At 65.4% G+C, this 23,872-nt stretch overlaps 2 protein-coding genes across 5 annotated transcripts; both read left to right on the forward strand.

The window, feature by feature from the left end:
- The first annotated feature begins 10,150 nt into the window (after positions 1 to 10,150).
- On the forward strand, positions 10,151 to 16,333 carry CCDC9 (coiled-coil domain containing 9). Of its 3 annotated transcripts, XM_067314502.1 has the most exons (14): positions 10,151 to 10,236; positions 10,494 to 10,598; positions 11,136 to 11,282; positions 11,419 to 11,682; positions 11,871 to 11,954; positions 12,069 to 12,245; positions 12,506 to 12,693; positions 12,846 to 12,898; positions 13,038 to 13,161; positions 13,257 to 13,329; positions 13,433 to 13,844; positions 13,995 to 14,165; positions 14,314 to 14,387; positions 15,612 to 16,333. In XM_067314502.1, the coding sequence occupies exons 1-14, from the start codon at positions 10,234 to 10,236 to the stop codon at positions 15,627 to 15,629; spliced, it is 1,893 nt and encodes a 630-aa protein (XP_067170603.1). In that variant the 5' UTR covers positions 10,151 to 10,233; the 3' UTR covers positions 15,630 to 16,333. The 3 variants fall into 3 exon arrangements, with proteins under 3 accessions (XP_067170603.1, XP_067170601.1, XP_067170602.1); XM_067314500.1 differs by lacking the exon at positions 15,612 to 16,333 and having other exon boundaries at positions 14,314 to 14,909; XM_067314501.1 differs by lacking the exon at positions 15,612 to 16,333 and having other exon boundaries at positions 11,136 to 11,264; positions 14,314 to 14,909.
- Positions 16,334 to 16,533: 200 nt separating this feature from the next.
- LOC106492577 (C5a anaphylatoxin chemotactic receptor 1-like) lies at positions 16,534 to 22,107 on the forward strand. 2 transcript variants are annotated; one of them, XM_067314509.1, is made up of 3 exons: positions 16,534 to 17,492; positions 17,967 to 18,455; positions 20,265 to 22,107. In XM_067314509.1, the coding sequence occupies exon 3, from the start codon at positions 20,283 to 20,285 to the stop codon at positions 21,333 to 21,335; it is 1,053 nt and encodes a 350-aa protein (XP_067170610.1). In that variant the 5' UTR covers positions 16,534 to 17,492; positions 17,967 to 18,455; positions 20,265 to 20,282; the 3' UTR covers positions 21,336 to 22,107. The 2 variants fall into 2 exon arrangements, with proteins under 2 accessions (XP_067170610.1, XP_067170612.1); XM_067314511.1 differs by having other exon boundaries at positions 17,967 to 22,107.
- Positions 22,108 to 23,872: the final 1,765 nt, after the last annotated feature.

Below are 23,872 nucleotides of genomic sequence, written 5' to 3' on the forward strand. Positions count from 1 at the left end.
TGCGTTGGGTGCTGGGAGTATCCTTAGTGCTGCAGTGGAGAGCCCTGTGGCTTTCAGTTCTTGATATCACTGCCCCGCTGCTGTGGCAGCCCAAGCGTCTTCCACCCCCCCCACCCCCCCCAGGGCAACAGAGGACTACCATCTGCTTAAATTCATTTTATTGAAAAGAAACGTACAAAAAAAGTAACTGATCATGTACAGCAGGTGTGTTCCCAAATGTACAGTCTCTCCTCCTTCCCCTATGTACACAGTGCCACCCAGTATATATAATGTACAGTTCCCCACACCTCCCCATCTATGTACAGATCCAACATACAGTATGTACAAAGTGCTACAGCCACCCCCCGCGCTCCCGAGCTGCTGCTGCGTCCAGGAGCAGCGCCCCCCCCCCAGGGCCGGGGAAGGGGAATCCCGGACAGGAGCCACGTGGGGCAGCACCAGGCAGCAGCAACTGCGATCGCAGGAATCGCGCTCGCAGCCCCCAGCACCGCAGCCTGCACCTGCTCGCGGCCGCCTCGTGCGTCCCCCCGCCTGGGGCTCCCAACCCGCCTTCCACAGCAGAACAATAAATAAATAAATAGAAAGTGCCCAGCACGGGGAGGGGGGATGCAGCACAAACGAGGCCCTGCAGGAGTCACAGCACCAGGCAGTTTTGGTTCACGGAGGGGGGCCTCTGGCCGCGCTACATTTTTGCTCCAGTCTGTAGAGGGTGGGTTGACCCCGGTAGGCACGCGTCCTGCGGCAGCCCGGCGCGCAGCTTAGTTCGGCTCCCGTGCGGGCAGCGCGTCTCCCTGCAGGTTGTAGAGGGCCCCCAGCAGCTGCGACACGAAGTGGTAGACGTGACCCCAGAAGGCACCGCGGCGCCGGTGCTCCTGGTGCTGCCGGGACAGAGCAGGGCGGGTCAGCGCTGCGGCACCGCCGGAGAGGAGACCGGCGCGGGGAGGGGAACCGGGCGTCCCGGCTGCCGCCCGCTCCGACCGCTGAGGTTAGCGGCGGGCTCCAGCGAGGCGGTGCTGCGATTTTCAGGGGCGGCCCCGGCTGCAGGGCACTGGAAGGCGCAGGGCTGGTCCCACCCCAGCTCCCTGCCGCCCGCCCTCGCACTGAGCGCTCGTGCTCGCTCCCAGCCTTATATACACGGTGCTATTTATAGGCTGTGAGTCAGCGGCTGGCTGGCTCGCGCCCGCCCGCCCGGGGCTCCGCGGCCCCGCTCCCTCCCCGCGCAAACAAGCCGGCTGCTCCGCAGGGGGAGGGAGCCGCCGCTGCAGACCGGCCGCGTGCCCGGAGGTGGCGCGGAGAGTCCGGGGGGTCACGGGACGCCCAGGCCCCACGGCCAAGGCCAGGGCATGCGAGGGCAGCTGCAGGCAGCACCAGGACTCCCGGGTTCCCGCCCTGACCGGCAGTGGGGAGGTGGCTGGGGGCAGAAACCAGGACTTTTTGGGGTGGGGAAGGAAGGAGATGGAGGAAGAGGTCTGGGAGTCATGGGTTTCCCGCAGAGCCGCTCTGCCCCAGCCGGCCCCAGCTCACCTGCTGCTCGAGCGCCCGCTGGAAGGCGTCGCCCAGGCTGCGCAGGCGGGCTCCCAGCTCCTGCTCCAGGCTCGGGGGCTCCCCGGGCACGTGGCCGTTGGGCACGGCCGCCTCGCGGGTCGGCTCCGCGGGCAGCTCCTCCCCCTCCAGCCCGTCGTCCTCCGTGGGCTGAAACTCTCCTGCGGAGCGGGAGCGGCGAGGTCAGAGCCAGCCGGGGCGCTGGAGGGGCGGGGGGCACGGATGCCCGGCGGCCCCGGCTCGGCCGGCTGCGCTGCCCGCGCTGGCGCGGGGCCGGCTGGGACAGGATGCAAAGCCCGGCAAAGCCAGGCACCAGGGCTCGTCAACAGGAAAGCCCAGAACAATTCCCGCCGCCACGGCTGGGGGGGACGGCGGGGGCGCCCGGCCCGCGCCGCGCTCCCGGCACCGGGGCTGCCGGCAGGTGGGACATGCCCCGGCTTGCCGGCACGGGCGCGCGCCCCGCCACCCTGCGCGCTGCCCGCCAGCCGCCTTCCTGCCGGCCGCGAGCGCGTGGGGCCCCGGCGGAGGCGGGAGGCTGCCGGCACGCAGCGCGGACGGCAAGGCGGCAGCGGCGGCCGCGGCGGTGTTTACTCGAGCATGAGGGCGGCTTGGGGCAGCCGGGACGGCGCAGGAGCCTCCGCGCCAGGGGCACGAGGCCGGTGCTGGCCGCTGTCCTGGCCGGGCTCGGCGCCCGTGGTGGGGACGAGGATGAGGATGGGGATGGGAACAGGCATAGGGATGGGGACAGGGATAAGGATGGGGACGAGGAGGATGATGGAGATGGGGACAGGGATAGGGATGGGGACGAGGAGGATGATGGAGATGGGGACAGGGATAGGGGTGGGGACGAGGATGAGCCTCGCGCCCACCCACGTGCGGCCCAGGCGCATCCCGCCGAAGCGGCTCACTCACCCCGGGCTCTGGCAGTGGCAGTGGGGGCTCCAGCGGCGGCGGGGGCGTCCCGGCGCCCCGGGGCGCAGCGGTAGAGGGCGAAGGCGGCGGCGGCGGCAGGGGGGGCCCCGGGGCAGGCGCAGCTCAGCCGGGGCGCGGCGGCCAGGGGGCCCCGGCGGAGGGGGGCCGGCAGCGCCAGCGGCCCCCCCCGGCAGGCAGGGTGCCCCGGCAGGGCGGCTGGCGGCTCGGCGCGGCTCCCCTCCCGCAGCGGTCTGGCCATCGCGCCCGGGGGGCTCTGCGGGGCCGAGCGGGGGCCGGTCGGGGGGGGGGGGGCCAGGCCGAGGGGGGGGGCCGGGACCCCCCCCCGTGGAATTCCCCCCCCCTGCGGAGCCCCCTGCTGCGCCGCGCCGCGCCCGCCAGGCGGCGCCCTGGCGGCGGGCGCTGTTTGTAAACAAACCGGGCGGCCCCGGGGCACCGCGGCGGGCAGCGGCGGCCCCGGCCCGGCCCGGCCCCCCGACATGCCCGGGCACGGCCCCCCGGCCTGCCCCACCGCTCCTGCCCCGCAGCACGGCCCCCCTCCCCTGCATGCACCGCTCCTGCCCCACACTGCTGCACCCCATTGCTGCACGCACCGCTCCCGCCCCGCAGCGCGATCCCTCCCGTGCAATGACCGCTCCTACCCCGCAGCGCGATCCGATCCCGTGCGTGCACCGCTCCCGCCCCACTGCTGCACCCCACCGCGGCGTGCACCGCTCCTGCCCCACAGCACCATCCCCGCCGTGCATGCACCGCTCCTGCCCCCACAGCACTGCCCGCCCCGTGTACACACCGCTCCTGCCCCACAGCACGGTCCGCCCTGTGCACGCAGCGGTCCTGCCCCACAGCACGGTCCCCCCCGTGTAACGACCGCTCCTGCCCCATCGGGCACGCCGTTCCCCCCGTGCATGTAACCTCCAGTGCATGCCCCCCTCCTGCTGTCCCACCGCGCGCCCCCCTCCGCTGATTCCCCCTCCCGCCCCACGGCGGCGGGTCCTTCTGCTGCATTCACCCCTGCTGCCCCACGGGGCGCGCCGTCCCGCGGCGGGGCACGGCACGGCACGCATGGCACGCATCCCCCCCGTCCCGTCCCGTCCCGTCGGGTCGCGCTTACTGCAGCTGCATGAACCGTGCGGGGCGGCGGGTCCGGTGCGGGCGCGGGGCGGGCGCTGCGCTCGGCACCGGCTCGCGCTCGGCTCTGGCAGCGCGCGCCGCGGCGCCGCTCTCGGCAGGGCCCCGCCCCGTGACGTCACCGCCCCGCCCCGCCCCGCCCCGCCCCGGACAAGTTCGGGCTTGTGCGGCGGCGGCGGCGGCCGGGGATCCCCGGGGGGGGGGGGATACGGGGGGCGAGGCCGGGGGTCCTGGGGGTGCAGGGGGCGTCGGGGGGTGCAGGGACCGGGGGGTGCATGGTGCATGGGGGGCAGCGTGCATGGGGGTGCAGGGTGTGTGGGTGGTGCTGCACTGGGGGTGCATGTTGCATGGGGGTGCATATGGGTCTGGGGTGCAGGGTCTTCGGGGGTGGCCCATGGGGGGGGTGCACGGAGCTCTGGGGGTGCAGGGTGCATGGGGGTGCATATGGGTCCGGGGTGCAGAGTCTTTGGGGGGGTGGCCCATGGGGGGGTGCACGCAGCTGTGGGGGTGCAGGGTGCCTTGGGGCGCATGTTGCATGGGGGGGTGCAGGCAGATCTGGGAGTACACGGGAGTCTGGGGGGGCTGCACGGGGGGACACGCGGGTCTGGGGGCGCAGGGGCCGCAGAGAGGTCGGGGGCAGGCGCACGGCGGCGGGGGGGCCCGGGGGGGGCCCCGCCCCGCCCCGCGGGGGCCGGCGGCGGCGCAGCCACTCAGGCGGCGGCGGGCGGCGCGGGCGGGGCGGGGCCGCGGCCGCCGTTTCCAGGGGAAGGTTTTGGCGCTGCCGCCTGCGCCCCGGTAACAGCGGCCGGGCCAACCAGGCGCCGCCGCCGCCGCCCGGCGGGGCGGGCCGCGGCCGGGACCCCCAACCGGCACCCGCAACCGGGACCCTGAGCCGCGGCCTGTCCGCAACCGGGACCCCCAACTCCCCCCCCCCCCCGAGCCGGGCCCCAAACTGGGACCCCTAACAAGGACCCCGAGCCAGGGCCACCACAACCGGGACCCCCAACCGGGGCCGCCCCGGCCACGGCCCCCACTGCGTCCGTCCCCAAAGCAGGTCCCTGGGGCAGGTCCCTTTCCCAACCCCAGCCCCAGCCCCGGGGCCTCCCCGCGCCCTGGTTCCCCCCGAACCAGGTCCTCCACACAGGTCCCTCTTGGACCCCTGCACCGTGGGGCTGCCCCGAACCGGGTCCCCGCACCCAGGTCCTTCCCCGCACCGTGTCCCCCGCGGCCTCCCAAACCAGGTCCCCAGAGCGGGTCCTTTGCAGGGCTGTGCGCCCCAGGGCCTCCCCAAACCGGGTCCCTCCTGGACCCCCGTGCCCAGTGGCCTCCCAAATCCAGGTCCCAGAATCGGTCCCTCTTGGAGCGCTGCTCCCCGGGGCCTCCCCGAAAGGGGCCCCTGACGCGGGGGCCTCCCCGGCCCTGACCCACGGCGGCTCCCGGGGCTGGTCCCCCCCTGCCCCGCAGCCCCTGGGGGACGCAGGACCTGGCTCCAGCTGTGCTGGGGCCGGCACTCAGCCCCTGGACGGGGCCAGGATGGTCCCGGAGATGCTGCGGAGCCACCCGGGAGGTCCCGCATCCTGGGCTGGGGATTTCCCACCATGGGGCCAGGAGGGAAATTCCTGCCCCGAGCTGGAGGCGGTGTCGTCCTCCCCCGCCATCGTCACACAGCCGGGAGCCAGCGCTCGCCAGCCTGTGGCCCCGCGGGGGCTGAGGCCCAGCAAACTCGCTGCACGGGCAGCGCAGGGGGGCCGTGGCCAGTTTGCCCAGTGACAGCAGGACCCATTCAGCAGCTCCCCACCACCATGTGGGGCTGGGGGGGGGGGGGCAGGGACGGCCGTGCCCCCTCCACCCCTCGGTGCGCAGGGCATTGCCCCATGTGATGAGCTGTGCCAGGCCTGGGGGTGCTGCAGCAGCCCCCAGCAGCGCATCCACACCGGCACAGCCGGTGCCCCCCAGTGCATGGGGGGGGGACAGGACAGCAGCGCCCGCGGGGGCTGTGATGTCACCCCCAAACCCACGATGAGGTCACCCCTGAAATCCTCATCCCGGAAAACCCTACAGCGTCAGCCCTGCCGCCCTGGGGGGGGGGGGGGGGCCGGGGCAGCCCCGTCCCGGGACTCCTGCCTGGCCTGGCCCCGGGGGACCCAGGCGTCCGGGCCCTCCCCGCCCCATCGCCCCGTTTCTGCCCCACCACCCCCTCCTCCCCGCCCCAAGCCCTGCCCCTGCCCCCTCCGGCCCGTTTCTGCCCCCTCTCCCCCTTCCCGCACCCCGTTCGCGACCCCGCATCACCTTCCGACCTGACCCCTGACCCTTCACCCCTGACCCCCCGCCCCCGTGCCCTCCCGGTCACCCCTGGCCCCGCCCCCGTTCCCCCCGGCCGCCGCCATCGGCCCCCCCGCTGCCGCCGCCGCCGCTCTCCCATTGGCTGGAGCAGCGCCCGCCGCAGCCAATCGGCGCCGAGCGGCAGCGCTGTATCCAGCGGAGCGCGCGCGACCAGCACCACCCCCGCCTCGGCTATGGGTAGAGCTATAGGTACCGCTATAGGGGCCGCTATAGGTACAAATACAGGTGCCGCTATATGGACCGTTATAGGTATGGCCATAGGTACACATATAGGGGCTGCTATAGGGGCTGTTATAGGTACGCATATAGGTGCCACTATAGGTGCTGCTCTAAGTGCTCTAAGCTCTACACATGTAGATGCTGCTATAGGTGCTGTTATAGGTGCCACTATAAGTGCCACTAGGGGTAGAGCTATAGGTACACATATAGGTGCCGCTATAGGTAGAGCTATAGAAACCATTATAGGTACCACTATAGGTTCCACTATAGGTGAAGCTATGGGTGACTCTATGGGTACTGCTATAGGTAGAGCTATGGGTACCACTATAGGTACTGCTATAAGTGAAGCTATAGGTACCACTATAGGTAGGGCTATAGGTACTGCTACAGGTACTGCTACAGGTAGAGCTATAGGTATCGCTATAGGTGCCACAAGGGGTAGAGCTATAGGTGCTGCTATAGGTACTGCTATGGGTATACATACAGGTACCATTACAGTTACAGCTACAGCTATAGGTATGGGTACTGCTACAGGTACCGCTCTGGGTACAGCTCTAGTCATAGAGCTAGAGGCATAGGGACTGCTACTGATACTGTTACAGGTATATATGTTGCTATAGGTATAGGTACAGCTATGCATCCCGCTCCAGGAATAGGTACTGCTACAGGTACCAACACAGGTATAGGTATAGCTATAGGTCCTGCTATAGGTACAGGTAAGGGTGCCAGTATGGGTGCAGGTATAAGCCGAGGCGCACCTATAGGCAGAGCTATATGTTTCTCCCTCCCTCGGCCGCGGCAGCGTGCCATGCCGTGCCGGGACCCAGGAGCCCACGTGGCCCCGTGGAGGCCGGGGGGCCCTGCTGGCCCCACCGCTGCTGTGGCCCTTTTGGGGCTCTTCCAGCTGGTTCGGGACCGGTTCAGGGCGAGCGCTGGGCGCAGCCGCAGCCGCAGCTGGGGCCCATGGCTGCAGCACATCTGCACCCGGGCAGACCCCAGCCTGGGCACAATGTCGCTGGGGTACACCCAGCCCACGCACAACCCCTCCCGGGGTACACCCTGCCCACGCACAACCCCTCCTGGGGTACACCCTGCCCAGGCACAACCTCACTGGAGTACACCCTACCCAGGCACAGCCCCTCCCGGGGTACACCCAGCCCATGCACAACCCCTCCCGGGGTACACCCTGCCCATGCACAACCCCTCCTGGGGTACACCCTGCCCAGGCACAACCTCACTGGAGTACACCCTACCCAGGCACAGCCCCTCCTGGGGTACACCCAGCTCAGGAACACCCCCCCCAGGTACACCCTGCCCATGTACAACCCCTCCTGGGGTACACCCTCCCATGCACAACCCCGCTGGGGTACACCCTGCTCCTGCACAACCCCCCCAGGTTACACCCTGCCCATGCAGAGCCCTGCCCAGGCCGGGGGGCTCCCTCCCGCTGCCCCCTCCCCATGCCCAAAGCGTTCCATGCTGCTGCCGCCGCCGCATCCCGCATCCCGCATCCTGCATCCTGCATCCCTGCGCGGGCGCAGCCAATCGCCGCCTGCCGTCGCGGCCAGACCAGGAGCTGCCATGGAAACAGCGGAGCAGCCGGGCAGGGAACCGCCGGCAGCCCCCGCTCGCCCCCCGCCCAGCCCCAGGGGCCGCCGGCCATGGCACGGGGACACGGGGACACGGGGACAGCGGGACATGGGGGCATGGGAGTGCAGGGACACAGGGACATGGGCACCCAGGGTACCCAGGGATGCAGGGACATGGAGATGCAGGACAACGGGACGTTGGGGGCCCAGGGTCACAGTGTCACAGGGACACAGGGACACGGGGATGTGGAGACAGGGGGGCCAGGGGTCCTGGGAAACAGGGGCACAGGAACACGGTGGCACTGGGGCACAGGGATGTGGGGACATGGGAACGTGGGGACACGGGAACACAGGGATGTGGGGATGTGGGGGCCCTGGGGACGTGGGGGCCCAGGGGTGCAGGGGCGCAGGGACACTGGGACACGGGGACATGGGGATGCAGGGACATGGGGACATGGGGACACAGGGGCAGGGAGCTGCGGGGCCCTGGGAAGCAGGGGCGCAGGGCTGGTGTGCGCAGGCGGGAGCCCGTGTGCTTGCGAGCGTGCGCATGCACACACGTGTTCTCGGGGAGCACAGGCTGTGCACCGTGCGTGTGCGTGAGCCAGTGTGCGCACACACTATGCGGGTGAGCGCGGGGCCACGTGTGCGAGGGCACACGTGTGCGAGCTGTTGTGCCTGCACGAACATGGATGGGCAGGTGCCAGCACACGTGTGTGCAAGGGCACGTGTGTGCGAGCTGTTGTGCCTGCACGAACATGGATGGGCAGGTGCCAGCACACGCATGTGCGAGGGCACGTGTGTGCGAGCTGTTGTGCCTGCACGAACATGGATGGGCAGGTGCCAGCACACGTGTGTGCAAGGGCACGCGTGTGCGAGCTGTTGTGCCTGCACGAACATGGATGGGCAGGTGCCAGCACACGCATGTGCGAGGGCACGCGTGTGCGAGCTGTTGTGCCTGCACGAACATGGATGGGCAGGTGCCAGCACACGCGTGTGCGAGGGCACGCGTGTGCGAGCTGTTGTGCCTGCACGAACATGGATGGGCAGGTGCCAGCACACGCGTGTGCGAGGGCACGTGTGTGCGAGCTGTTGTGCCTGCACGAACATGGATGGGCAGGTGCCAGCACACGCATGTGCGAGGGCACGTGTGTGCGAGCTGTTGTGCCTGCACGAACATGGATGGGCAGGTGCCAGCACACGTGTGTGCAAGGGCACGCGTGTGCGAGCTGTTGTGCCTGCACGAACATGGATGGGCAGGTGCCAGCACACGCATGTGCGAGGGCACGCGTGTGCGAGCTGTTGTGCCTGCACGAACATGGATGGGCAGGTGCCAGCACACGCGTGTGCGAGGGCACGCGTGTGCGAGCTGTTGTGCCTGCACGAACATGGATGGGCAGGTGCCAGCACACGCGTGTGCGAGGGCACGTGTGTGCGAGCTGCTGCGCCTGCACAAACATGGATGGGCAGGTGCCAGCACACGCGGGTGCGAGGGCACGTGTGTGCGAGCTGTTGTGCCTGCACGAACATGGATGGGCAGGTGCCAGCACACGCGTGTGCGAGGGCACGCGTGTGCGAGCTGCTGCGCCTGTGTGAACACAGACAGGCGGGTGCCAGCACACGCGTGTGCGAGGGTGCACGTGCATAGCGGGCTCACGCCTTGCAGCATGCGGGCAGAGGGCTGGACCGGCGATGGCGGACAGACATGTAGAGGGATGGAGGGAGGGAGGGATGGACAGAGAGATGGATGGACATATAGAGGGACAGACAGACACGTAGAGGGATGTAGGGAGGGACACGTAGAGAGACATATGGATGAACATACAGAGGGATGTATGGGCAGACAGAGCATTATGGAGGGACATATGGGGGACACATATGGGGACAAATGTATGGACATATAGGGGGTGTATAGAGGGACATATAGAGGGACATATAGGGGACTTATGCACAGACATATAGGGGGACATGCGCACAGACACAAAGAGGGACATATGGAGTGACATACAGAGGGACAAATGGAGGGACATACGGAGGGACGTATAGAGGGGCATATAGGGGGACATATGGGGGATGTGTGCACAGACATACAGAGGCATGTATGGAGGGACATATAGGGGACCTTATAGAGGGACATACAGAGAGAAGTATGGGGGGACATATGGGGGACATATGGGGGACGTATAGGGGGAGGTATGGAGGGACGTATAGGGGACATATAGCGGACACAGCGGCGCGCGCGCCCGTCGCGCCCTGCCGGAGCGGCGCCGCCTGCAGTGGCTCCTCCGCGCCGCCAGGGGCCGCGCCGCCCCCGTGCCGCCCGCCGCGGCCGCGGCTCCTTTAAGGCCCCTCCCTGCGCGGGCCGGAAGCGGAAGTCGCTCGCGCGTGGTGGTGGGCGGGGCGGGTCGCCTGGGTCCCCGGGGAGCCGCTCGGACGCCTGGGTCCTCGCCGCGAGCCCGGCCCGGCCCGGCCCGGCCCGGGGATGGTGAGCGCGGGGTCGACCCGACCGGGCCGGGCCGGGCCGGGCCGGGCCGGGCAGGGCCGGCTGGGGGGGGGGGGGGGGTCTCGGTCCAGCGCCGGGGCGGTGTTTGGGGGTCTCGGGCGGAGGCCGGGCCCGGCCTGGGGGCCCCCGGGCCGCGCTTGGGGGTCTCGGCGTGGGGCCGATTTGGGGCCCGGCCCGGGGGTTCCTGCGGGGCGGGTCTGGGCCGGGGGCCCTCGCTCAGCCCGCCGCCCTCGCCGCAGTCGGCCACGCTGGACCTGAAGTCGAAGGAGGAGAAGGACGCGGAGCTGGACAAGCGCATCGAGGCGCTGCGCAAGAAGAACGAGGCCCTCATCAAGCGCTACCAGGTGCGGGGGGGCCTGGCCCGAGCGCCTGGCAGGTCCCAGCCCAGGCCCTGCGCCCGCGGCGCGCGCTCCTCCGCCACCCCGCGTCGGGGCCGTGTGTGCCCCTCTGACGTCCTACCTGCGCAGAGGCAGAGCGGGTTAAGGCACTTACAGCCCCTAATCCCCTGCTGTGGCTTAGCGCTGGGCTTCTTACGTGGTGTGGGATTGCAGGGGGGCAGCCTGGCAGGGGGGTGGTTCCTGTTCCTCATCTCCCCTAAACCCTGGGGAAGGCAATGGCTCAGGAATCGATGGGCCGAGAGGCTGTGTCTGGTCTCATCCATCTTGTCGAGAGACTTGTAGGGCAGAGACTCCCTGCAGGGACCAGGAACTCCCTCCTTGTGGGGGAGTTGTCCTGGGTGAACTCGGGACTCTGCCCATTGCCCAAATGCATGGGGAGGACCAAGGTGGTGGAGGAGGCCTGGGCAGGCCCGCGAGGGTCCCTGGAGGAGGTGGATGTCTGTCCCAGCCGGGGCCCCGCTCATGCATGTGTCCTCCCTGCAGGAGATCGAGGAGGACCGGAAGAAAGCAGAGCAGGAGGGCATCGCGGTGACCGCTCTACGCCGGGTGCGACCTGCTGAGGGCGAGCCTGAGCGGAAATGGGTGGACAAGGATCTCTCCATCACTGTCCAGGTCATGCTCTCCCCTGGGGTGAGTGGGGGGGGTCGGGGCAGGGGGAGACAGTCCGTGGGGCAGGGCATGCCACGGGCTGGGGGAGTCGGGAGAAGGGCAGGCATGAGTGGGGCAGCTGTCACTGAACCTGGCACCTTGCCCTTCTCTCCCCCAGGAGAAGCGTGTTGTCAGCGACAGGAAGTCTCCCAGCGCCCCCAAGTCTGGCCGCAGCGGCGCTCCCCGGGGCTCGGGGCGTGCAGGCCTGCGTCCCTCCAGCCGGTCCCCGCGGGCGGAGCCCCCCGGTGACCCTGCCTGGGAAGGGGCCGGGGGGGACCGCGTGTCCCTGGCAGAGCGCAGCGGACGTGGTCGCCGGTCGCGGGGCCGGGGGGCAGCCAGTCTTGCGACGGGGGGAGACACCGGCCCCGACAGGAAGTCCAAGGTGGGTGTCGGAGGTGGCGTGGTGCATGCGGGTTCACCGCGGGTCACGAGGGAAGCCGATGGTGCAGGGTGTCTTCCCTGCTAAAAGCTCCATGTTCAAGGCCTGGGCAGGGAGTGGTGTGGGGTGTTGTGTGTTCTGGGAGGAACTGGTTTTTCCTGGTTTTGCTCTCATCATCCCGCCTTCACCAGGAGTGGGAAGAGCGGAGGCGCCAGAACATCGAGAAGATGAACGAGGAGATGGAGAAGATCGCGGAGTACGAGCGAAACCAGCGGGTGAGCCAGGGAGGGCGCTGCCAGGGCAGGAGGCCGACAGCGTGCGTGGGGAGATGCCCCTCGCCTGGCTTTGGAGAGACGAGGTGACAGCATCCCCTTCTCCCCCTCGCTCAGGACGGGCTGCATGAGAAGAACCCGGTGCGCAACTTCCTGGACGACCCGCGGCGCAGCGGCCCCTTCCAGGATGCTGACCGCAAGGAGGGGAGCAGGCGGCACATCCGCAACTGGGGAGGGGCGGACTTCGACAAGGTCAAGACAGGCATGGAGCGCGAGAAGGCCTGGCAGGGCCCTGTACGTACCTCGTGGGGAGAGGGCAAGGCGCTGCCCTGGACAGGGCTTTTGTGGTGGAAAAGAGGAGTCTTGAGCTGTGAAGAGCTGCAGCTTTGGGGGAAGCTAGGGAAGTTTATGAGTCCCTCAAGTGGCTGCTTCTTGCTCCCTATAGACATTGGTGGTCCTGGGGTGGGTGTCAGACATGGCTGGAGGCGCTGGGGCAGGATTTGGCCTCGGGGGGGTTTCTGGCTCCTGGCGTGTTGACCTGTGTCTTCCCCCAGGGCCGCCGGTCTGGCCCGAAGGCTGGGGGGACACTGGACATGACGCTGTCCATGACGGGCCGCGAGCGAGCGGAGTACGTGCGCTGGAAGAAGGAGCGGGAGCAGATAGACCAGGAGCGCCTGGCGCGTCACCGCAAACCCACGGGCCAGTGGCGCCGGGAATGGGATGCTGAGAAAACGGACACGATGTACGTGGAGAAGGGGGACTGCCCCCATTACAGGGGCATGGATCGGGGGCGGCTCCCGTGGGCTGAGCTGGGGGAAGAGGCCGGTTTGGGCTGAGCTCAGACCCCTTGGGAGATGTGGTGTTCTTTGTCTCACGCATCTCCGCCTGTCTCAGGTTCAAGGAGGGCTCTGCGGCAGCACCAGGCCTGGAAGAGGGCAGCAGACAGGGTGAGTTTGTAGCTTCCCGTGGGACCTGGGGGGAGACAGGGTAGGACAAGAGCGTGTGTTGGGCAGCTGAGCAGGGCAAGGTGCCAGCCTGACACGAGGCCTTGAGCGGTGCTCCAGCAAGTCTCCCCTCCTGTCGCAGATGAGAAGAAGCGCCCGCCTAAGCCACCTACCTTCGGGGAGTTCCTGTCCCCGCATCGCACAGAGCGGAGAAGAAAGGGACGGGGCCGCGGATGGAGCCAGGGAGCGGGGGCCAAGCCTTACAGGTTGGGGGGCCTGGGGTGCTCTCTGGCAAGCTGGGGCTCTCGGCGGGTGGGGGCCACGGTGGAGCTTTCACACTGATGCTTTTCCTCCTCTCCAGCATGCACGACAACCGCTGGGAGGAGAAGGAGCCACTGGCAGCAGAAGCGAGAGTTGAAGGCCTGGGGCAGAAGGTAAAACACTCTGGAGCGGAACCCGTGGGGGTCCGGCAACAGGCCATGTCCAGCAGTGCATCACCCTTCTCTGCCTCAAATGGTCCTTGCTCTGCGTTGGCAGGTGGATGAACTGGCAAGCGCAGCCTTCCCTGAGCCGCAGTCCTCCGTGAACCCTGAGGAAGATGAAGACCAGTGGGAGGATGTCAGTGAGGAAGAAGAAGAGGAGGAAGACAGCCCTGGGTCATCGGGCGAGGATGAAGCACCCCCCAGCACATCCCCCAAAGCCCAGCGTCCCCCGAAGGCTGGGCAGGCTGCAGCTCCCAGGCTGCACATGCCCCCTGTGGCGCCCAGCACCGGCGGGGGGCCGAGCAAGCCCCTGAGCCCCTTCTCCCCCGTGGAGGGCCACCAGCCCGTCTCGGACTGGGCCGAGGAGATGGACCTGGCCTCTCCCCGCAGCAGCCTGGGGGACAGCCCCTTGCCAGGCCCCCCCGCCGCCCCGGACCAGTCGAGAGGGGCGTCTGGAGAGACCGCAGGTGAGGGGGGCAGGAGATGAGGTGGGATGGGTCCCCCTCCTCTGCAGATTAGGGTGTGCGGCCCTGACCTGGGCTCGGCCCTGGGTTGACAGCACGGGGAAAGGGGCCGAGTGGAGCCCTCTTCATGCCTGACCGTGGTCTCTCCCCCAGGACTGAGCCCCGCGGAGCTGGCTGAGGCCTCCCAGGGGGGGCAGAGCCCTGTGGAGCCCCTGCAGCAGGAGGAAGCAAGGCCAGCCACAGAGCAGGAGGCCTCGGGAGATTTGGAGAAGCTGGAAGAGGCGGCAGGGAGCCCCTCAGCTGCCCCAGAGGATGAGACACAAGGTGGCGAGGGGAGCAGGGAGTTCTGCAGGGGTGAGGGAGCCTCCCCGCTTTGGGTGCTGGCCCGATTGTGGGGTCCAGTGCCTGGGGAGGGCTCCTGCGAGCCTGCTGCCTGGCCAGGAGTTCAGTCCCCTCCCTGCTCTCTCCCCAGGACCCCAGGCTTTGCCCCACGAGCCAGACACAGAGGCTGCTCCTGGCACGGTGGAAATCACAGACTTTGAGCGGGTGCGTTTCCGTAAGAACTCGCCCTCTCCAGCCGGCCGCTAATGGGACTGACTCCTGCACCCTCTGGGCTTCGTGCTCTGTCTTGTCTGTCTGTCCTTCCCACTTCTGGGTGGTGCTTGCCGGCTCTGATGCTCATGCTGCAGACTGACTCACCTGCCTCCTGTGCTCCTGCGGGCCTGCAATCACCCTGGAGCTGCAGTGCTTGCTGCCGGGATCTCTGTGCAATGGGAACAGGCTGCATGGAGTCTGCTGGGGCTCTGAGCTCTTCCCCTCCCCTCTCCAGCCCCCGCAGTGGGGTCAGGACCTGGCTCTCTCGAATCCCAGGAGCTTCCCGTGCTCTCAGCCAGGCCATCCCCAGATGGCAGGGGCTGTCGGGGACTTGGGGTGCAAGTGCTGGCTCTACTGTGCTAGCCAGGAGCCTGCTTTGGTGGGGAAACTGCAGCCCCTGTGGGCAGGGGGATCCGGGCAGTCTGAGGCACTTAACCATGTCTGTAAGTCTGTCTGTCCTGTATTAAACTCTTCCCTCCCAAAACAGCCCAGGGACTGGTCTCTCCCTGTAGCTTGTAGCCAAGGGTGGGAGATGGCGTGCTGTGGGCCCCAGGTAACTGCCCCAGGTGGGAATGGTGGGGGCAGCAGCTGGGGACAAGGGGACGAACGCTTCCTGGACCGCCCCTGCCTTGGGGTTGTGATGCTGCCCTGTCTCGTGGCTTCACCCCAGGTTGGCCTGTCCTGCTGGCTGCCCTGCTGCTTCCTGCCAGAGCCTGGGGCAGGAGCAGGCCCCGAGCACAGAGTCCTCCTGCAGGGAGCAGAGCTGAGTGTGGGGCACCCATGCTGGGGCTGCGCTGCCTCTGGCTGGGGCAGTGGGGGGGTGCCACGGGCCAGCTGGGGAAGGGGCTGCGGGAGGAACTGGAGGCTGTTTCTGGACATGTACGTTCCCTTGTGTTTGTCTGGTGCCAAGTGCCCCTCCTCTGCCTGATGCTGGTGTTTCCTGTGGGTCTGGAAGGAGGGTGGGGAACAGCCCTGAGCAGGGTCTGGCCTCCCCTGGGCTTCTCTGCTGTGGGTGCCTCTGCCGACATGGCTCTGTGCGGGCAGAGCACAGCTGGGGATGTGCTCGGGGTTGCTTCTCTCCTGCTCGCTGCAGGCACCCAGCCTTGCGTGCGTGGTTCCTGGGCTGGCGTGTCCTGGGAGCCGACTTCACTGTGCCTTCTCTCTCTCCTTTGACAGGATGGCAAAGCGCCCTGACGTGCCGGAGCGGCCCTCTGTTACCCGGGTTGCTCCCACTGTGACTCCTACAGCTTTCTAGAGACTGTGAGCCGGGGCAGCTCCTCCACTGCTGGCAGGAAACATATCTGGGGAATAACCCACCTGCACCGTGCTGGGGTTGGACTTCCCTTACCTGTGGGGGAGGGTGGGTGGTCCCTGGATCTGTTCTGCACCCAAGGGGGAGGTGTGTCAAACCCAGCACTGGGTGCTGAGGCATGTGCAGGAGCACCCGCGTCTGCCCCGTGAAAGGGAGCGCTGGTAGTACTAACGTAGCGGAGAGGTGGCCGCATGTGCCAGGTCTGTGCCCGGGCACGAGCGGAGGGTGTGCAGAGGCTCCTGGGCTGGGGGCTCCACTCACAGCCCCTCTGGTGACGACCCCGCTCTGCAGCTGCCCCCTTCCTGCTGCAGAGGCCCCAGGCGCTGCTGCTTCAGCCCTGGGTAAGAGCCCTGGCTGCCCAGGGACAGGCCCTGGAGGGCACGGAGGAGTCCTTTGCCCCTTTCCCATGCCCTTGGCGGTCCCCTTCCTCCCCTCTCACCTGGGTGCAGAAGGTCTGGAGCCCAGGCACCTCCTGTGCCTGGCAACTCCAGCTGGAGCCGAGCAGGGGGCTGGTCCCGCGGTGGCCGCCTCACCCCACGTCAGCGACATCTGGGTCTTTATAAAATAAACCTCCGAAACACCTCTACACCTGGCCACTTGCTGCTGGGGGGTCCCTTCTCCTGGAGCGCACAGCTGGATGGGGGGAGTCCCCTCTCCCAGTGCCCCTGGCCGGAGGGTCCTGGTAATGGCAAGGGGCGGTGCTGCGGGGGCGGCACGGGAGGCCGAGCCTGGCATGGGGCCGGAGGGGGCGGCACGGGCCTGGGCGCCCTGGCGCTGGAGCCATGAAGCAGCAGGAAGGGGCCAGCCCTGGCCCCCCGGTGCTGCCCAGCTACGCCGGGGAGCGGCTGCGGGGCGCGGGGAAGCTGCTGCTGGGCGGGGGGCGGCCGCCCCCGCGCTGGCTCCGCGTCGCCACCGTCTGCGCCTATTTCCTGTGCGTCTCGCTGGCTGCGCTGCTCCTCGTCATCTACTACGGGCTGGTCTGGGCGCCCCGCGGCACCGGGAACGGCACCGAGCAGGGCCCCGCTGCCTCCCCAGCCCTGCAGCTCTGCAATGGCTCTGCCGCTGGCGCAGGCTGAGGGCCCGGGGGACATGGCCCCGCGCTCCGGGGAATCGGGCTCTCCGGGGCGGCCGGCAGGGCTGCAGCCTCCGCAGGGACGGGGCTGGGGACAGAGGAATCCTGTGGGGAGCTGGGCGCTGCTTCTGGGATGCAGTTCCCAGCCTGCGAGGGTGCTGTGAAGGGGGTTGGAAGAAACCTGTCCTGTTCAGGGGTTCCCGGCAGTGGCCGGAGGGGCTCTGGAAGAGGTTTGGGGGTGAAAGGAGGAGGGTAGGAGTGCCTGGGTAAGACGCAGCCCTGCCTGTCTGGGAGCCTTGCTGGGAGCAGGGGGGCTCTCACTTAAGTGCTGCAGGACCTTGTGGCTTCCCCTGCACCAGCAGGATAGGGCTGGGTGCATCCTGCTGCTGTGGGGACGCGGAGGGGTTTGGGCAGCCGAGCAGTCTGCAGGTCCCAGCCGAGAGGGAAGGAGAACGTGCCTGGATCTGGGGCGAAGCAGCAGCCAAGGGCGGCTCTGAGCCAAGATGTGCTGGGAGACGTCCTCTTCTCCAAACATACGTGACTCGGAGTGAGACCTCCCCAGCCCTCCTCCTTGGACACTAACGGTATTTCCATGTGCTGGAATTCGTCCTGGACTGAGGAACCAAACAAGACCAGGAGCTCTACAGCCTTTTCCCAGCCATTCCGGCCCCAGGTACTGCGCTCGCTCTCCCCAGACCCCCCCGGCCTGGCGTTGTTGTGGGTTTGTGCTGAGGAGGGCGGTCAGCTGCCTGTGATGGAGCTCTGGCGTGACACCCACTGACAGCAGAGGGTGCTCGGAGACCTCGGCTCCTGCTGCCCTGTGAGGACCAAAGCAGACAGCAGCCGGACAGGGCCAACCCAGGCGTGGTGGCACTGATGTCCCCCAGGGCATGGTGGTGGTGGTAGGGAAAGGGCTGGTGGGGGATAGGAGGGATGCTGCCCCCTCACTGTGGGGCTGAGGTGGGCTTTGCCATGCAAAGCCCTGGGGTGCTCTGGTCGGCCCCCACGTCCTCTCTGGTGAGGCTTGTGCCTGGAGCCTTCCTGGGCCCAGCTGTGGCAGTGGGGAATAGCCTCCAAGCTTGAACAAGCCTGTTACGACTCAAGCAAGGTGCTGTTCTGGGGCTCATGTCTTCTCCTTGTTTTCTAGCCCTGACCCTTTGCTTCTGTGGGCGCCTTGTTGCCAGCTCTGAGATGAAGGGGTTTGTGTACGAAGATCCCCCCCATTGCAGCAGGAGATGGAGCTTTCTGCTAGCCAGGATGCCCCCCACAGCTGCTCGCCCCAGCACAGCGCAGCTGTTCTGCACCACCATGTTTCATGCCTGCTTTGCACACATAAAAGCCCGACAACAGCGCAAGTGAAGGACAGGAGGTCCCTGATGCGGGAACCAAGCAGCACAGGACCGAGCCCAGATCATCTTGGTCCCGCTGCAGATGCCCTGTTCTGCGAACAATGTCCTTCCTTTATGTGGACAACCCAGCTTCTCCTAGCTGATGAAACTGTTAATCTTTCTGAAGATGCACACGCTGCTTCCTGTCCATTGCTGTATAAAACCCCAGTGCTGACTCAGTCCGTCCTTCCCCACACACCAGGACTGTTGGCAGGGCAGACGCAGCCTGCGAGGACTCTCTGTGCCAGGTGAGCAGCTGCTAAATCAGCCGCACGGGTTCCTGGCAGGATTCCTCTCGCTGCTCAGTTGGGTTGGGTGGTCCCATGTTTTTTTTCTGTGTGAGATGCTCTCCCTTCAATATTTAGAGATATCTTCATAGGCGGAGCAGGGATTTCTTTAGCATCTGCTTGGATGTGTTCTTGTGTGCTGTGGGGATGGCCCTGGCCACCACTAAATGACTTCTGACCTTAGGTGAGGTTTGTCCACCTGATTGTGAGAGACACCAGCTTTAACAGCCCCCTTTTCCCCTTGCCTCCAGCTCCTAGGCTCAGCCTTGGCCAGTTGGGATCTACCCTCTCATGCCACTTGTTTTCCAGACAGGGGAAAGGGCTGTCACAGCAATACCCAGCGCTTATGATTTGGTGTGCACAGTGTCCAGTACCATGCAGAGTGGCATGCCCGCTTCCTCTGATAGCCAGGCTGGCTGTAAGTGGTTGCAACCAACAGCAAACCCTTGCAGAAACGTTGTCTGAGCCTGTGTGGGCAGAAGGGTCCTCAGTGCCTTCCACTGTAGCAGTGTCTTTTGCTGCAGTCTGAGGTGAGGGCATTAAGTGAGGTTGCTGTAGCCCCTCTTTAACTGCAGACTGATACTTAGAGGCACTTTAAGCCTAGGACTGGTCTCTGCCCCTCTTCCTTGCCATGGGTGCACAGACGTCACTCAGCAGGCAATAGGACAATCCTAGACCTTCCCCATGCTGGCCTCTCCTGCTGCTTCAGGTTCTGTTTTCCCCTGCGCTGTGGACACTTAGGGTGATGTTTTTGGCAGTGAGAAGTTCCACTGCTGTCTCTGGGCAGAACTGGGTCCAGCTCCTTCCTGCCCTCTCCTTTTGATATGTCGCAGCTTGGCTCTGGGTCCCCAGGGAGCTGGCACACCCATCCTCTCTCTCTCTAGCCCTTTGCACTTGTGACTCCCAGTGCAAGGGAAATCTTGTGTGTTTGCAGAGCTTTTTTCTTCCTTTTGAAGCAGAGTGCTCTGTGGTCACAGCCCTAAGTGTCTTCTGCCTCCACAGAAAAGTGTTAATTCTTCCCATTCCCTCTCCTGAGGGAGGGATGCTTGAGTGGCTCCAACCCATCTCCAGCTCATAGGAGGCAACAGCAGAGGCCCAGGGCTGGGTAGTGCAGACTGCACCTTCCTCGCTGCAATTCGGTTCCCTACTCCCCTTACAAAGAGCGTGGGGTCAGTCTGCCCGTGCCCGGGGCTTGGAATGAGAATGAGAGCAAATCCCCAGTGTCATCGTGCTCAGCAGGACCCAACAGCACCCAGGAAAGCTGCCCCGGCAGAGCTGCAGCTTCCCAGTGTTTCCCCATCTGAGTTATTGCAAAATGCAATGAAGAACAAATCAAGAAAGCTGGGGAAGTTGGTATTTCCTTGGTGATCGGGGAGGGGAATAATGATACAAGAATAAGTGCTTTTTCCACCCTGTTTCCCAGGGAGGAGCAAGAGCTGCAGGAGGACAGAAACCCAGCATTTCAGGGCTCTTATGCCACACACTCTTGTTGTGGAGCTCCTGGCAGAACATCATATAGGCCAGTGTAGATTATTCTCTGTCACAGCTTCATTCTGAAAAAGAAGAGTTGCTTGTTTGATGCCTGTTCTGATTAGGACAGCAGCTGGGCCCTGCCCAGCACTGAGCATGTCATGATGCTGCTACCCCCTGTCCCAGGCTACTTGGCATGTCCAGTCTCCGTGCTGAGGGTATTGGATATGCTGCTCAGGGTGGAAAGGTCCATTTGTTTGGAGAATGAGATGATGATTTCTAACTGAGTTTGGTTTCCAGGTTGGGAGCTGTTGGAGTATGGACTTCCCAACATACAATTATACCTCCAATTATTCTGACCTTGATGACTATTACATGTTTGGACTCGATAACTATGAAATCCCTCACAGCTACCGGGCAATACTGGTGCTGTACGCCATCATCTTCCTCCTGGGTGTGCTGGGCAATGGGGCTGTCATCTGGGTGACCGGCTTTGAGATGAGGCGCACAGTGAATGGTGTCTGGTTCCTCAACCTCTCCGTGGCCGACCTGCTCTGCTGCCTGGCCCTGCCCTTCCTGGCCCTGCCGCTGGCCCACGACCACCGCTGGCCGCTGGGCCACTTTGCCTGCAAGCTGCTGCCCTCCCTCACCATCCTCAACATGTTTGCCAGCGTCCTGCTGCTGACGGCCATCAGTGGGGACCGCTGTGCCCTGGTGATGCAGCCGGTGTGGTGCCAGAACCACCGGACACTGGGGCTGGCGCAGGGGGTCTGCACGGCCGCCTGGGGCCTGGCGGCGCTCCTCACCATCCCCTCCTTCGTCTTCCGGACGACGCGCCGCGACGTCTTCTCTGACAAGGAGACCTGCGTGCTGGACTATGTGTCTGTTGGGCGTCACCAGCGCTTCACTGAGGTCTTCACGGCTGTCTTACGTTTCCTCTGTGGCTTCTTGGTGCCCTTTGTGGTGATCACGGCTTGCTACAGCCTGCTGCTGGCCCGTGTCCGCAGCAAGCGCTTTGCCCGCTCTCAGAAAGCCATCAAGCTCATCCTCGTAGTGATCGTCAGCTTCTTCGTGTGTTGGCTGCCTTACCATGTTGTGGGGCTGATCCTGGCCTCTACCCTTCCGCACACGAGCTTGTTCAAGGGTGCCTTGGAAGCAGACCCTTATGTCGCTGGCATAGCGTACATCAACAGCTGCCTCAACCCCATTATCTATGTCATCGTGGGCCAGGACTTCAAGGACAAGTTCCGGCGCTCCTGGAGAGCTGTGCTGCGCAGCGTGCTGAGTGAGGACTCCCCCAGCACCATGGGGGACAGCAGGGTGAAGACCAAGTCCACAGTGGACGACCAGAGCGTCAGCACCAACGTGTGACTGGGCATGGCTCCCGTTGAGATGTCTCCAGGGTACTGGCTGGGAATAGCTCCAGGGGAGCGTTGCCTCCTGCCCTCCTGAACCCATTTTGTTTGGGGATGTAACCCTCTCCTGGGGGTCTGGGTGGCTACTGCAGAGAGAAGATGCATCTTTCGCCCCCCCTCTCCCCCTTCCCTGCTGGAAACTGGCTACTTTGCTTGCGGGTTGGGGAAGCTGGAGCAACTCGCATGCTGTCAAATGTGTGTATCCACATACCCAGCTCCTCTCTGCCTAGGGGCCCCTTCATGGCTTTCTCTGTGGTTGCAACCCGCCCAATGGTAAAAAGACTCCTTAGAGTGGACTTTTTTCTTGCAGGCTCCTGCAATATCCCCTTCTCCTATTTCTCCTCCAGGCCAAACTTTGACCCCGTCCCCTGTCTCCAGGTCCCTGCACTCTGTGCCCTGCGCTGGGGCCCCTCTCAGCCCCGTAAGGGCTGTGCTGCCTGGCAAACCCTGCTGACCCACATCCCTGCAGGCAGGCCTGGGCTTATGGTCAGGGAGGCCAGAGATGAGCTCCGTGTGGTGAACTTGCCTTGAGCCCTCCAGCACTCCTGGGCCTCGGGAGTCTGCCTTCCTGCAGACTTAAGTCCTCCCCGGTACGCGGGGGCTTGGCATGTCCCCTGCCCATCCCAGCAGAAGGGGCCTGCTGCTCCTCGCCCCAGCTGATCTGCCTGGCTCAGCCCTGCTTCGTTACTGTAAATGCGTCCAACTTTGCAAATAAATATTGAACCTGCTGTGGCCTACGTCTGCCCCTCGTCTGGGAGGGTGGGTAATGCAGACCTCTTGTTCACAGACAGCTCCTCCAGCATCAAGGGTCTCGTTTCTTTGGCCTGATGCTGCAGGGTGAAAGGTCCAGAGATGACTCAGGGTGTGGATGTGTGCGGTGTGGGTGGGTGGGGAGAGACATGGTGCACAGGGCTGTGCCTGCCTGATCTGTGAGAACAGCTCTGTTTGGGCAAAGGCTCTCCACACCGGCAGAGCTGTTGGCCGTGCACAGCGACCTCCCTGGGAACTGGCAGGGGAGCTCACTCCTTCCTTGCCGCTGCTTTCCTTGGCTTGTGAGCTCAGGCTGCTGCAAGAAGGACCTTGGTGACCGGTAAGTTTGCTATTCAGCATCTTAAAAAAAACAAAAACAAAAAAAACACGCTAGATGTTTCCAGGGGTAAATGAGAGGCACTTCCTGCCCTGGATGTCTCCTGCTCCCACTCAGAGAGCTGCAAGCAGCCCTGGGACTACGCTGGAGCAGTTCTTGTGCACATGCGGCTTTCTGACCCAGCCGCCGATGTGCACGAGCCTGGTAAGGGCTGGGGAAGGAGTGGTTGTGCCATGATTTCCAGCACACATGAGTTCATCGCTGTGGGCATGTTGCAAGCAGAAGTTTAGCAATATCCAGGCATGAGAGTTTCCTCTGGGTTATGGTCAGTGCAGCATGTGAAGCAGCACCCTGCCTTGATTGCTCTGCCTGCTGGCTGGGCGAAGAGCCTTCCTGGCCCAATGGGCCTGTCTGGTTCTGCCACAAACCAGCTCCTGAGACCAGATTCATCCTGGCACTGTGGGGATTGGATGGGAGTGCAGGATGGGTGGGATAGCCCCTGAGATCTGCACCCGTGCAGTGCTATAGAGCACTGAGCAAGGCTTGCTCCCTTAGTTCTCCTTTTCGTCTGTTTATTTTGAAGCTGGGCTCCAGGGCTAGGGCAAAGCAGGGAGATTTTTTTTTGCTGTCATAGTGGATTTTAGTTTGCTCGTGACACAACAAACACCGCAGTTTCCCCCCGGCCCGGAAAGCAGTTGCAGTGGCTGGCAAAAGCTGGCCTGTGGTCAAACTCCTGGAGTGTGGAAAGAGCAGAGGTTTCACAAGCTCCAGCTGGTGTCTGGCCATTTGGGGGGCTATGGGTCACGCTGCGGCTGTACAGCAGCCAGCGGGGCGCAGTCCCCCTCTGCACAACCCCCTCCCCGCGCCAGCGTAGGAGGGAATGGAAACCAGCAGGGAGAGGAGGACATGTCCCCTGCGCAGGCTGTCGTCTTGCCGAGCACCGTGGGCCTCAGCGCGGCTGGAGGGACCCTCTCACCTCCTACTGCCTAAGGAAAAGCAAACTGTCTGGCCCACCCTCAGGAAGGGCTGGAAGGGAGAGCTGGGGAGCCCCGTCCTGGGTGATGTTGCTCAACATCTTCATCAGCCACCCGGACCAGGGGACAGCACGGACCCTCAGCGCGTCTGGAGATGGGGCCGTGTGGGACACGGGGCGCTGCAGAGGTGCTGAAGGAGATCCAGCACCAACAGCCTCGCAGCGCCTCCGCCAGTGCGGCCGGCCTTGCAGGCCCGATGGAGACGATGGGCTTCTCCCGCCTGCGTTCATCCATGATGCCGCCAGATCTTGGGCTGAAATTCGCAGTGCTCCCTTTCTCTTTGCTCCAAGTCAAGTGTTGCCGCTTTAGGCTGTTTATAGTCCTTGGCCAGGCTTTTTTCACGAGGTCGAGAGCGGACGCCCTCAGCCCTGC

This window comes from Apteryx mantelli, chromosome 35 (genome assembly GCF_036417845.1).
Source record: "Apteryx mantelli isolate bAptMan1 chromosome 35, bAptMan1.hap1, whole genome shotgun sequence".
Lineage (NCBI taxonomy): Eukaryota > Metazoa > Chordata > Aves > Apterygiformes > Apterygidae > Apteryx > Apteryx mantelli.

Bases quoted from the DNA above. Each gene is read 5' to 3' on its own strand.
- CCDC9 (XM_067314500.1), top strand. The intron at 11,683-11,870 runs GTGGGTGTCGGA...CGCCTTCACCAG, and splicing joins GCCCCGACAGGAAGTCCAAG to GAGTGGGAAGAGCGGAGGCG. The intron at 13,162-13,256 runs GTTGGGGGGCCT...CCTCCTCTCCAG, and splicing joins GCGGGGGCCAAGCCTTACAG to CATGCACGACAACCGCTGGG.
- LOC106492577 (XM_067314511.1), top strand. From the start codon at position 20,283: ATGGACTTCCCAACATACAATTATACCTCCAATTATTCTGACCTTGAT.